General features: G+C 34.9%; 1 protein-coding gene across 5 annotated transcripts; it reads right to left on the bottom strand.

Annotated features, from left to right (window-relative positions):
• Positions 1-2,004: 2,004 nt before the first annotated feature.
• PAN3 (Poly(A) specific ribonuclease subunit PAN3) lies at positions 2,005-13,200 on the bottom strand. 5 transcript variants are annotated; one of them, XM_089852836.1, is made up of 19 exons: positions 12,947-13,200; positions 11,527-11,875; positions 11,114-11,205; positions 10,929-11,033; positions 10,363-10,516; positions 10,091-10,296; positions 8,917-9,093; positions 8,797-8,854; positions 8,564-8,722; positions 8,335-8,451; positions 8,110-8,259; positions 7,876-8,032; positions 7,620-7,704; positions 6,626-6,765; positions 6,405-6,534; positions 5,774-5,838; positions 5,557-5,695; positions 5,283-5,457; positions 2,005-5,170 (listed from the first exon to the last, which is right to left on the bottom strand). In XM_089852836.1, exons 2-18 carry the CDS (start codon positions 11,672-11,674, stop codon positions 5,302-5,304), a joined length of 2,238 nt encoding a protein of 745 aa, XP_089708962.1. In that variant the 5' UTR covers positions 11,675-11,875; positions 12,947-13,200; the 3' UTR covers positions 2,005-5,170; positions 5,283-5,301. The 5 variants fall into 5 exon arrangements, with proteins under 5 accessions (XP_089708962.1, XP_089708963.1, XP_089708964.1 ...); XM_089852837.1 differs by lacking the exon at positions 12,947-13,200 and having other exon boundaries at positions 11,527-11,711; positions 11,811-12,284; XM_089852838.1 differs by lacking the exon at positions 12,947-13,200 and having other exon boundaries at positions 8,119-8,259; positions 11,527-12,285.
• Between the last annotated feature and the right edge of the window lie 174 nt (positions 13,201-13,374).

Here is a 13,374-nt window from a genome sequence, read left to right as displayed (position 1 = left end):
AAAACAACCAGGCCTGTAATCCATAAGCTTATTTGTGTCGGCATGAACATACATCCGTACGCTATACCCTTTCGAACCTGTCTATTTCATTTGGGTGTTGGCTTACAAACCTATGACGCGTTTTGACATAAGGGCCCCTATTTAGTCAGTGTGTTAGAAGGGTAGAAACCGATTTTATACAGTTCATTTCGGTTTTTTATTGAAGCTCAATTTATAACGTTAGAGATAGAAGATACGACGTGACGCTTTAGGTAGCGTCTCTGCACGCACCACCACGGACTGCGGTTGAATTACGATTATGTAGAAATCTGTCCTCTTGTGATGGTACATTGAAGTTCAATTTATAATCATGACTGCGCAACGAAAGAGGTGGCGCGATAGGTAACGTACGTGTAAGTTATAATTGCAGAGCAGGCGTATCAAAAATGAAGGTAAAATATTTTATTTTTATTAAATGAAAGAATGTAACTTTTTGTTTATCATAACAATAAAATTACACGCATATATTTATGTATGAAGGACTCTATCATGAACCTGATAAAGAGAATGAAGATTTAGCAGGAGTTAACATCTCTTTTGCTACCTTAGTAAAAATCATCCAGGATATATCTTGGATAATAAACATATAATATCAGAAGGGGATAATAGAAGAAGGATGACACTCTGTATCCTCTTAATACTTTAGTTATGTAACATGATTCTTCCCAGGCTCACCCTTTTTGTTTGCTTTCCTGCTCATCAAACTATAGATGGGCATCGCACCGTGGGGTCAATTCTATAACTGTTTGGTAATAAATCCTCAGCAATCAACCCACAAACCTCATCTTGACATGGGACAAAAATTCACAAGCGTGCCTTGGCAAATAATTAAGCGTAATAGAGTAATGATGAGGGAACTATTTATCGCGTATGTGATTTGGTTTAGTAACCTTGCTCCAAATGCTCTGATGTTGGAAAGAATGACGTTACACTTACCCCGGTTTGTGGTACACTTCTCTCGAAGAGAAGTATTATATACTTCTGATAATATAAATAGGTATCGGGAAAATTGATAAATTGCGCACTAACTATAATTAGTAAGCTTACAAGTAAAAATAAATTTATCAGGCAGACTTATAAATATTAATGAAATATTTTCGAAATATATTCCATTTGATACATTCGGATTTAATAAAAATTTGTAATTAAAATACTTTTCAAAAATGTGGTAATCATTCATTATAACTTTGGTTAAAGGCTTTTATTTATAAAGTTCATATTTTTACCTGACTTTAAATAATTGGACCTAACCTTGCTTATTCTAGCCCAGACGAAGAAAACCTAACCCAGGCGCGTAATTATTGACAGCAACAATATTTTGGAAAATGTGCCATATTACTGGGGAAGTAACTAAATGAAAGCGAAGATATTTTGGAAAAGGCGTCAAATTATTGCGGAATTATCCAATTGTAAGCGACAATATTTTGGAATCATGTAACAATTACCCCGTACACTTTTCTCGAAAAAAAAGTTGTATATACTTCTGCTTATATTCAGACGGTACCAATCAAGTTTCTATAACATAGCCATAACTATATTTAGTAAGCTTATAAATAGAAATAATTATATCAAATAATATTTTATAAATATTAATGCCAAGTTTTCATTTTGAAATATAATCCATTGATACATTAGATTTTATTAAAAAGATTAATAATGAGAATAATAAAAAAATTTGAAACCTATACACTACGAGAAATGAGGTACTATACATTTTCAGCCTTTGATAGTGCTATAAAGTTAGGTTGTAAAAAGTGTACCCCCTTGGTCGCGAAACCTTGGGTTTAACTAATTCCAAAACATTATTGACCTCGTAATGTTAAGCTCGAGCGGAAGTATGGAGGTTTCTTATATTACTTTTGGTAATAGAGTATTTCAATAAATTAGTTTTATCATAAGTTTATGTTTCAAATTATACTACTCTACTACTAATTAAATAATATATATAATAACCACAAGATTCAATTACCTTTAGACAAAATAATTTTATTTGACAACTTTTTTACAAAATTGCTTATTTTCATAGTATGTACAAATATAAGTAAACCTTATAATTTTCGAGATACAAAGGTCAAAATAACCATTTGTCCGATATATTGACCCAACCAGTATATTCATATATTTTTTTCTAGGAGTTTTTAAAGGGAGGGTGAAGATTAAAATAATGTTATTTTTAATCAATTAAAAATCAAACTTTTTTTTTTTTGGAATATTTCACTATGCAGGTAGGTCTTACAAATTAGTAGAAACCTCGATTAAAAAAAAAATCAATTTTTTTAACCCCACTTTTAATTAAAATTATATATAGGGCCCATTGGAGATTCGTCTTCTCCTTTAAGAGTTCTTCGTTTTTCGAAATTTAATATTCGGTATACAGTATATACCGGATCAGGCATTCGTGTAATTTTAGAAGTAGGAATAGAGAACGGGGTATATTGGGCGCGCGTCGAAGCCTACGACCTCCTTCCCCGGGACCGGGAGGGGGGAGGCGGAGTATGAAAGAATAGCCGGGCCATAGCGACAGAGCAAAAAAGGAACTACGTATTTTTCCCGTCAGCAACGTCATCAAAACGTAGTTTAAGTGAGCGAATAAGATAATTCAAAGTTTTCGTTACGTGTTGTAGGGAGGGGTTCTATACTGGGCTTCGAGTAGGACTGAACCGTTCTCTATTCCCCGCTTCTAAAATTACATCGATCCCTGACCGAATGTTAGATATATACCTAAAGAATTTCGTCAACCAAGCAGGCCACTTTAGCAAAACAGTGTCTTATTTATAATAATTACTAATTTTCAACCGCTATTTTCACTGATAATTATTGACTCGTTATATAGGTCGGTACAGAGAAAAAATTAGAAATTACTTCCTATAAATATTACACTGTATTTCTTCATTGACCTCCACGAAATTCTCAGATTTTTTTATTTCTAAGAAGTGTAACGGTTTTAGAGTGTACCCTGAAACCCTCTACGCAAAACCAACGCGACAAACTAGCTCCAAAAAGACGTGTTAACAAATATTTGAAGCTTCGCGCGCTTTATATTCCCTTTAAAATCAAATTAATTAATTAAAACTAAAGATAGAAAGAAAAAATTCATTTGTAAATAAAATTCTATCACCGCAATTACTTAAAGATTTTCTTATCCGCAATATTGCAAACCATTCCTTTGCTTCTTTTTTAAACTGTGCGTACTTAAAATGAGTCAGGGTCATTTTGTTGAGCATTAGCTGAGTCTTATCGCTAATTTAATTACACGAATAAGATACACGTACTTAATTAAAGGGTTTCAAAATAGTAATTAATACTAGATTGAAATAAGTAGGGCCAATTGGTTTTTTTTTTCTTTTTGTTTCTCCGGGTTAAGTCTAAATAACTTTTGTACAACTCGCATTATTTCACGTAATAATCTCAAAAGAATATAATACAAGCCACGAACTGTTATTTTAAAATACTATATCACAAAAAAAAATGAAATTAAGGCCACAGACTTAAAAGTTTAAACAGGATTGTATAAATATTTCAGCAACTTAAAGGGACTGCAAAGAAGTCATCGGCGGGTGGGTAAAAATTATTTGAAATACGTCACAGACATCACGTGATGCCAAGATACAAAGACTCCTCATGGAGTGGAACTAGTTAACATCTAGTCCTTGTTTTTCGCGAGATTGCAGCGCCAATTCCATGAAGTGGTGGTTTTCGAAATAAAACGAACTAAGCTTCTTTGAACCACGCACGCCTCTCCTTGGTCACGTGGTGCCTCTGACGTATTTCAAATAATTTTTACCCACCCGCCGATGCCTTCTTTACAGTCCCTTTAAGCAAATTTACTAAAAATCAACGGTAAAATTTAACTAAAATGCCTAAAAATAAGAGCACTGGGCATTATCCGCGCTAGTGGTTATAAAGGGTTATTTTCTACGAGGCACAGTGTATTGAACCAAGTATTGAACTAATATGGGAATTTTAATATAAGCTGCTGAAATTTTTAACATAGTGGAAAGAATTAAACATGAAAATAAAAATCCTACATTGCTTAGTGATTTTTGTTGTTACCTACTTCATACACCACTGACCAATTTGACCATTCATTAAACCTTTTACCATTATATACCCTTAACTGTAATTAAAAAAAAATAATAATAATAATAATAATTCCCAGCAATTTTGGGAAAATAATTGTACTACTACAAAAAAAATGTCAAATACCGGTAATAAACGTTACGTGTTATGAGGACCATGGGAAAAAAAAAATCACCACTTTGTCCAGATGTTGTATATCAAAGTATAAAGACTAGTAATAATAATAATAATAATAATAGTCTGTTCAGGGGTAATCTCGTTCCCTAGATCATAAAACAAGCCTTTTTTTTGTTCATTACGAAATTGAAAAATCATAGGAGTAAAGAAGTACGCGTTATAATAATTTTTTTTCTTGGTGGAATATTCGTGTATCAAATGATGGTAACAAATTGCGCATGGCTTGAATAATGTTTTCTCACCTACAGCTCTTTACGTGTACCATGATTCAAATGCTAATTCATATATTTCGATATATAAATATATAAAACATCTGGGCAAAGTGTACATTTTCTAACCAATATTCCTCATGATTCTGGTAACGTAACTCTGATGACGGGGAAATCAAATCAAAGAGTATATACCGATAAAAATAATTTTCCATTCAAGTTATCCATCATTTACACTCTCTTAAGTACAAAGAATAAAACTGATAAATAAAATCATATATTTCTATATATATGTTCCGTCCGATGACCAGAGATATTGTGAAAATAACGCGTAGAGTAAGTTTTCACAGGAAACTCGAGAGGAATTTTAACGTACCCATTTTGCCTCTCTCTCTATCTCTATCTCTCTTAGTGATTTTAATCTAACAGATTCAAATTCCTCAATCAATTTTCCAGACTATACTGTTTTAAAATCCTCCCAAAATAATAAAAAATATATTTCTCATATTTACAAGCTAAAAATATTAGAATATAGTACTCATTTCAGCGTAAAAGTGCGCGTTAACTGATTCTCCCCCCCCAATAGATTAGCGCCTGAAACAATTTATTTTTTAAATAGACGTCTCATTCATTTTAGGTTTTTAAGAGATATCTAAAATTGTTCCCTGAAATCATTGATAAAACATAGAAAGAATGCGATAATTAGTAACTAATTACTCCTGTTTAAGTCAACAAATTCTAAGCCAAGCTAAATTAAAATAAATAATTCATACTTACTATAAGATGTAATTCTTTGCTAAGAAGGTTGGGATTTTGGCTGGGCTGAAGCCGCCGCGAGTATTTCCTCAAACGAGGACTCAAAATACTGTTTTAACTCGGCATAGCTTACGACTAAGACATTCTGCTCGTCCCTTGACATTAAACAAATCTTTTCTGGAACTCCAGCATCCAGCTAAGAAGTAAGAATAGAATAGTTGTTTTTTCTCAGCTAATGAAAAGATTGCTGGGAAGGAATCGTTGTATTAATTAATTTAAAAAGAGAATTAAGTACCTTATTAAAGCACTGAACCACGTGAGCCATGTCAATCCATGGCCTTCCATCTTCGGTTACTTGATGAAATAAATAGTCACGAAAGAGTTTCAAGAGGTACCTATCCCCCGTTTCGGACCAAGTTGGATCCAAATTAAACCTGCAATTACATTTTAAAGGGTCCTTCCTGTTGGGATATTCATTATCACGCGCTAATACGACAAACGTCACCACTTACTCTGGCCTTTCATTAATGCAACCAAGTTTTACCATAAGCCGAAAAAGTCGACCATTTTCTACTTCCTAAAGTTTCATTATAACGAAAGTGTTATAAATAACACTATATAGAACAGGGGTGTGCGAGTACTCGTTAAGTTCGAGTACTCGTTTCGAGTATCGAGCCGAGTACTCGACTCGATACTCAATAACAACACTTTGAGATACTCGAGAAAGATTCGAGTAGCTTTTTAACATCTTAAATACTCTACAAATACTAGAATCCGAGGCTTACAACTATAGCAGACGATTAGCTCATGAGCATTTATTTTGAAAATCACCTGTTCAATGTTTAATTGATCACTAACAATCTTTTTGAACTAGTTCGATATTAGATAATTGAAAATCTTCGTTATTTTGAAGAAATTTACAAAATTGCTACTCGACAAGTCAATATTTGAGACTCGATAATTACTCGAAAGAACCAAAATTTGACCAATCTAAATACTCGATACTCGAAAGTATTTTTGAGACTCGGCTCGATACTCGATACTCGATAAGAAATTAGTTTTGATACTCGGACTCGGTTCGAAACCGAAAAAACGGGACTCGCAAACCACTGATATAGAAGCTTCTTCGAATGAATTTCTTACTTTGGCAAGCTCATTTTCAATGACGTCGCTTCTTAACTGGGCCGCGTCTAATTGCGTGTAAAATCTAGCACCTATCATGGGCATGATATCGTTAATATTTCTGTTTCTAGTTTGATTCGAAAGCAGGTACCTAAATAATAGAATTATTCTTCTAAACAAATTATCTCTCAAAAAGTCTTAATTTTGTCGTCGCTCGTCATATTTAAATCGTTTTTACTTACAAAATGAGGTTCCTCAAATCGGCGGAATAAGAACGAGCCACAAGTTCGAGAGAAGCTTGAAGATTTTCTCTTTGAACTGACGCCAAAGAATTGCAAGCGAGCGCTAAAACTACTTTACCAAATGCTAACAAGTCTTCTTGCTACAAACATTAAAAAAAAAAAATATTATATTGCCTACTAAACCTATGACGGATCGCGCAATAGTGCTCGTTTTTAAAACTAATTAAATGCTAATCATTTTGTAATAAGAGATATTTTATTTTCACTTTCTAATATTTTCCTTTTATTTTTAGAAAAAGGCAATTCTTTTAAAGCATAGCGCGGCTCCAGCGGATCCCCTACAAGTTGACTTTCCTTACGAACTCCAGTTTTGGAGTTCAGGAGGAAAGTCCACTTGTAGGGGATCCACTGAAGCCGTTCTATGCTTTAAGGTATAATGTTCAGGGGTGTGCGAGTACTCGTTAAGTTCGAGTACTCGGTTCGAGTATCGAGCCGAGTACTCGACTCGATACTCGATAACAACACATTGAGATACTCGAGACAGATTCGAGTAGCTTTTTAACATCTTAAATACTCGACAAATACTCGAGTCCGATAGCAGACGATGAGTTCATGAGCATTTATTTTGAAAATCAATTGTTGTTCAATGTTTAATTGATCACTAACAATCTTTTTGAACTAGTTAGATGTTAGATAATTGAACATCTTCGTTATTTTCAAGAAATTTACAAAATTGCTACTCGACAAGTCAATATTTGAGACTCGATAATTACTCGAAAGAACCAAAATTTGAGCTATCTAAATACTCGATACTCGAAAGTATTTTTGAGACTCGGCTCGATACTCGATAAGAAATTAGTTTTGATACTCGGACTCGGCTCAAAAACGAAAAAACGGGACTCGCACACCACTGATAATGTTACGTTAAATGAACTACATGAACTAACAAAAATGATACCAAAAATAGATAAACTTCAAAGTGTAGTATAAATACCTGGAAATGGGCAGTCAAAGTCTTGTTCTGTTGGTTCGCGTCGAAAGATAAAACATCAAATATTCCGCAACAATTGAGCCTTAGTCTGAAAAGAATTTTGGAAATTTTTGCCAAAAATCTTAATTTAATTTAATTTCCACTACAATATAATTTAGGATCTAGAAACAAAACAGTTTGAACGACGAAACTAGGCAATAGAGAGCTCATCTTTCTTAAATATTCACCTACCATAAGATTTTTTTTTTTACTTAAATACCTAGATTTTCCAGTAATCAAAATTTTAGACGGGTCAAGGGCTCGGCAGGCTAATCCAGCAGCGTGTATCGTGCGCAGCGCCGAACTCAACTGAACAACGTACGCCCAAATTAAACTCTCTGGAAGAAGGCCAGCGTGTTGTCGAAGATTGCGTAAACCTTAACATATCCACTCTGTTAATTATTTCACGAAATACCCCCCCCCCCCCGGGGGTTCCTTTAAGATAACTTCTCACTCGTTTTACTTTGGCAGCCAGGTTGGTTGTCATTGTGACCGTATAATGAAGAGTTAGCGTAACCATTAATGGTGGGAATATTAACGTGATTAAAATACTGATTCATCAGAGTATCTGATCCGGCGTGATAATCGTAAACAAATATCATGGCTAAGACGCGAAACGTAAAAGAACATCAGCGCGCGTCCAATCTAGATTCTTTCAAAATAAATCCGGAAATCTCACAATGATCCGAGAATGCTTTAGTCGTAAAAACCTCTTGCAAATGCACAAAATTTGAATGTTGAATTTTCCTCCACAATTCCACAGACTGCATGCATTTAGTATTGCTAAGACGGAAGCCTGAAAAAATACTTTGCAATTACCAAAATGGGGAATAGATTCGCGGAGTCGCGGAACCCTTTTTTAAAAATTCACTTAAAATTCAAGTTATTCTGATAAATTTTAAACTCACCGTGAATCCTTCGTAAACAATAATGTACCCCTGTTTTAACATGAGTGGCTTTATATACGCTAGTGACAAACCCAAAAGTATTAGATTTAGCGGGACCACCGGGATTAAGAGGTTCTAAAGGGCACAAATTCTGGTAGTTGTCTACTTCAGTCGGACAATCTTTAAAATATTTTAAAAATCACGATTAGACAAAAAATAAATAAATAATAAATAAAAGGTAAAAAGATGGATACCCGGATACTGTTCGGGATTTGGTTGAGCCATTGTTAAACTAAGTCTATGCAAGATATCCTACAATTGATGAAAGGAAACGGATGTGTAGCGCTTGAATGAATTAAAAGTGTATTAGTTACCATTCTTAGCTCATCGGGTAAGAAAAATGATGGTGCATTGGCTTTTGGTTTCATGTGCGCAATATGAGATGGGTTTCCGGGATACGTTCGGCAGTCTGGTAATATCATTGGCGAATTTCTTTCAATTGTACTACTCTCCTCCGATGCGAAAAAGTATGTGGTACCCGCGAAAGATTCCTAAAGTATATCAAATGTCTTAGTTATTAAAAATAATTATAGAATTGTATAGTCATTCATACATAGACTTTAAAGGAAAAGTTCAGATAACATAACATACATTATACCTTAAAAGAACGGCCTTTTTCTATATACATAGAAGGAAAAATATAAATAAATGATCTCTTACTACAAAATAATTAGCATTTAATTAGTCTTAAAAACAAGGACTATTGCGCCGCCATTTCTTTAGTGGCGTCTGCTAGCCAGAACCCACCTTATCCTTACCTATCACAGTCTGTGAGAATTCAACCAATCCCGTAGGGGTAAGAGGTTCTGGCTAGCAGACGCCACTAAAGCAATGGCGGCGCAATAGTCCTTGTTTTTAAGACTAATTAAATGCTAATTATTTTGTAATAACGGATGTTTTAATTTTTTATACATTATTTTTCCTTTTATATTTCCTTTTATATAAGGACCTTCTTTTAAGGTGTAATGTTATGTTACATGAAATAATTCTTTAATACGCCTGAAGAGAGTCATAGATGGCACCACCATATCCTTCCACCCTAGTGCGCCACCTATGCCCCTCGCGAATGTATTTATGGTTAACATTAATTTTAACAGCGTGATGGCCTAATAATGATAACTATATTTGAATGGAAACCGCAAACATTGATGGCCAAAAACCAGTATACACTGACAAATTTTGGATATATTTCAACCGTAACACATTAAAAATATGAGAAAACTAATTTGCCTCGCGTCCTTTGTGTTATAGGATAATAGTACTTACAGGAAATCACAAACATACCGTAGGAATGCTAATTATCCCATAGACCCAACAATTAATCCTGCTTTAATAAAAACTTCTTATTCAATCAGTGCTGAGACAATACAAGATAAATGAATTAATTATTATTATATAAATAAAAAGTACGCGATATTGCGCGTAACACTAGTCTCTGATGAGTGGAAGCATTCCCAGCTGGTACATCTACAATTTCCCGGTACTCACTTGAACCATAGAACCAAATGATACCCCATAAGGTTCATTTCCTTTGGAACTTGACGAAGCTGACGCCATCCCTGATGAACCCGGCTTTGGACAATGGAAAGATGAATTCAGAGGAGAAACATTCCTTCTGTTACTTATAGGAGAATTTTCAGGAGACGATATTGGACTGGCGAAAAGGGCCATTTGACCAAATGCTGGATTGTGATCTTTAAGAGAGAGAGATTGAGGTTAGAAGGACTGAAGGTTATACCTCTTTTAACACGAGCGTGTACCTGCAGCTCCAAATCTTCCAAAAGGAGTGCTACCAGCGCAATTTAATGATGAATTAAATTGGGTAAATGAAGGGCTACTCATGCTGTGCGTTAGTCTGTTGGAATTCACCGTCATTTGCATGAAATCAACTCCAGCAACACCACTAACTGGAGTCTGAAAATGTACCGGGTACTTTCAGTTTATTTTAAATAAGTTAAAACGCGTCTTTACACGATATAAACGCGCTAAAGTTCAAATCAGGTTTCAATTTATACTAAAACTAAGGGAACAAGAAGAAGCCTCAAATGAAAATTTTCCTTACATCATCTAGACCATTGAAAGTTATACTTTGGCCAAGAGAAGCCACATCACTGAAAAGCTTCTGTTAGCGGCAAAAAAGTGGAGAAGAAATAAATAAACCCCTACTATCAGAATTTATTAAATCTTTTTTTTTAATATAATCTGTAAGTTTTTCATTTCACGTTTTGCCTAGTTCTGAGGCGAGTAATTCTTAACCTCGCAGACAAGTTTGTACAAGAAAACCCAACATGCACCCCTAGACTTAATAATAACAAAAAATTAGTACTTTTCTATTGCTTTCTACGCTTAATGTTGACATTGATGAGACAACATCACCATCTGATGGCGATATACAGCTTTTCAATTGCTTATCATTGGCAGTCTTAGATGCCTACAAGAAAGAATATCTAAGTAATTAAGAAAAAAGTACAACTCTAATAATATCGGCATTAATCTGTTTTGGACTCTCACATTGATGTATGATTGGAGTTTAGATTCTGGTGGTAATCCAGTAGAAGCAAATGGCCGATACAAATGGGCATCCATGCATGGGCTTTCTGAATCTAGTAATTTGAACTCGGGTTGTAATTCGTATCTTTATTTCTTATGTTAATTATGAGAAACCACTACACAAGTATATAGGAAAAAAAGCCTATCTAGAATTACAATAAATTCTTTAGAAGTAGTACGCAATATAAATGTAATTTTCCATGGTATTTTTAAATCCATGACTTATCCCCATTAAACAAATCTCTGACTTAAACAGGTTAAGTATGAACCCTGTCAGGTTGCTTTGTTTGATGGTAAGCCACACAGTATAGGCCATCATTGATGATGAAGGACGCTTGTTTCTTAATATATATGCAAATTGAATAGTTTCTCACCCGATCTTTCTTGCCTAGGAAGAACATCTATATCATTGCATGTTGTACTATGCAAAAATTGACACTCATCACCAAAAAAACACGCTCCAGTGTTTAGAAAATATCGACAAACAAGGCCCTTTTTGGGTACTCCAACAGTATTGTTCATTTTGAATAAACATGCGGATCAATTAAGCCCAGGAATTCTGATTACATTTCATATCGGCCAATTTGAGATTTTTTACAAGAAATTATAATCTTTTTAAAGATTTTGACAACTTATACTTAGGCCTAACTTCACATACGATACGCTCAATGCTTGGCTTCACCTTCTTCGCATGGTTCTGCGCCAGGCCCAGCAGTCGTCAGTCTGGAAAACAAGGCCAAGACTAGAAACGCGAAGGGGCTAGAAATAAGCAATCTTGGTCATTTAATTTTATTGGCGGGAACTTTAATTTTTTTTAATAAAAAACAAAGACAAAATGATTTTCATGTACTATCAAGCAGGTTTGAACTGATTTCTGTCACCAAACTAGCCCATTTTTCCTTTTTGTTAGCGTTTTGACAAAGTAGTTGTTAAGGCTGTTGGCAGTAAAGTATTTAAAAGGGGCTGACAGTATAGAGTGCTGTCAGAAGCGCCGGTGTGACGCCACCCATGCTGTTTTCCCATAAAGAAAAAACGGTAACTGTCATGGCCGCCCATTGCTAAAGGCAGACTCGTGACGTTTAACCTTGGATCTGACGTCACAACTGACAGCACTCTATAGGAATCAACGTACGGCGGGATAGCCGAGAAGTGAACGTAATTATCACCTTAATTATTTTCTATGTTAATAGGGAAACAGCACGAACAATTCAGTGACGTCACCGGTTTGTAATTTTTTACCGCCCGATTTGAATTTTGAATCGGCCGCCATATTGTATGTGTCGCCCTCTACAAAAATACATTGAACTCTCGAAAGATGGTGCTATACTGTTGCGTTTTTGAGTGTAAAAGCAAAGCTGTTGCTGAAAGTCGTGAGAAATTCTTTAGAATTCCAAGAATAATAAGAAATCAAGGTAAAAAAACCTTGGATTTATCAACTTTTGGGACGTTATGGCCGGGTAATCATTTAAGCCTTGGCTCCAATTTACCGTATTTTTACAGTAAGGATCCTCGTAATTAACCAATGAAATTTTTTCTATAGGCCTATACCTTTTTTTAGTTGTTTCGGCTAAAGTTTCTAAATAATCTGATTTATCGAAATTAATTTGTTGATTTGCCATGTCTTCCACTATATTTATAAGGTGCTTTTTACCAATAATTCACATACAACATGGCGGCCATTAAATAAAAACAAATCCAGAGGTCGCGGCTTCCGGGCGTGACGTCACTAGAAGGTCAAAAACCGCTTCATGCTGTTTCCCTATTAGTTCATTGTTTATATCCCTTTAAACTTACATTTAGGTAGGAAAGGGTTTTCATTTAGGTTAAAGCTAGATTTCAAATTCGGATGCTCCTGAACTCCAAACCGTGGCCTATTTCGTTTTGAGGTTGTTGACCTAGGCCCACTCGATCACGCACTCGACAACGCAAGCTGCTCGCGCTATAGAACTTAGAAGTCTATTCAATCGGCCAAAATGTGCGACCCTTCGACTATCAGGGGGGAGTTAGAAGGAACCCAAATTTAACGTTAAGTTCTATGGGAGGAGGCAAGTTTTTTGGCCAGATCCTTTGTCCTATTCATCCAAATGACCTGAAAATTTAATGTGACTTGTGTTTTGACGTGTTTTATTATTCTATAAAGGATTCAAGCTTTTAGAGTGGATAGAGTTTTTTCTAATAAAAATTAATTTCCAACGTCAAAATTGTAAAGTCAGTACTTATAC

The sequence above is a fragment of the Phalangium opilio genome, unplaced genomic scaffold, assembly GCF_054372755.1.
Source record: "Phalangium opilio isolate 3A_F unplaced genomic scaffold, DU_Popi_V2 ptg000113l_1, whole genome shotgun sequence".
Taxonomy (NCBI): Eukaryota; Metazoa; Arthropoda; class Arachnida; order Opiliones; family Phalangiidae; genus Phalangium; species Phalangium opilio.
Note: the sequence above shows the minus strand (reverse complement) of the source record. Positions and strands in the feature narration are given on the sequence as shown.

Coding starts and splice junctions, on each gene's coding strand:
- PAN3 (XM_089852836.1), bottom strand. CDS start 11,674: ATGAACAATACTGTTGGAGTACCCAAAAAGGGCCTTGTTTGTCGATAT. Junction 11,206..11,526: donor TCCTAGGCAAGAAAGATCGG/GTGAGAAACTAT, acceptor TCAAATTACTAG/ATTCAGAAAGCCCATGCATG. Junction 6,766..7,619: donor CTTTGACTGCCCATTTCCAG/GTATTTATACTA, acceptor TAATGTTTGTAG/CAAGAAGACTTGTTAGCATT.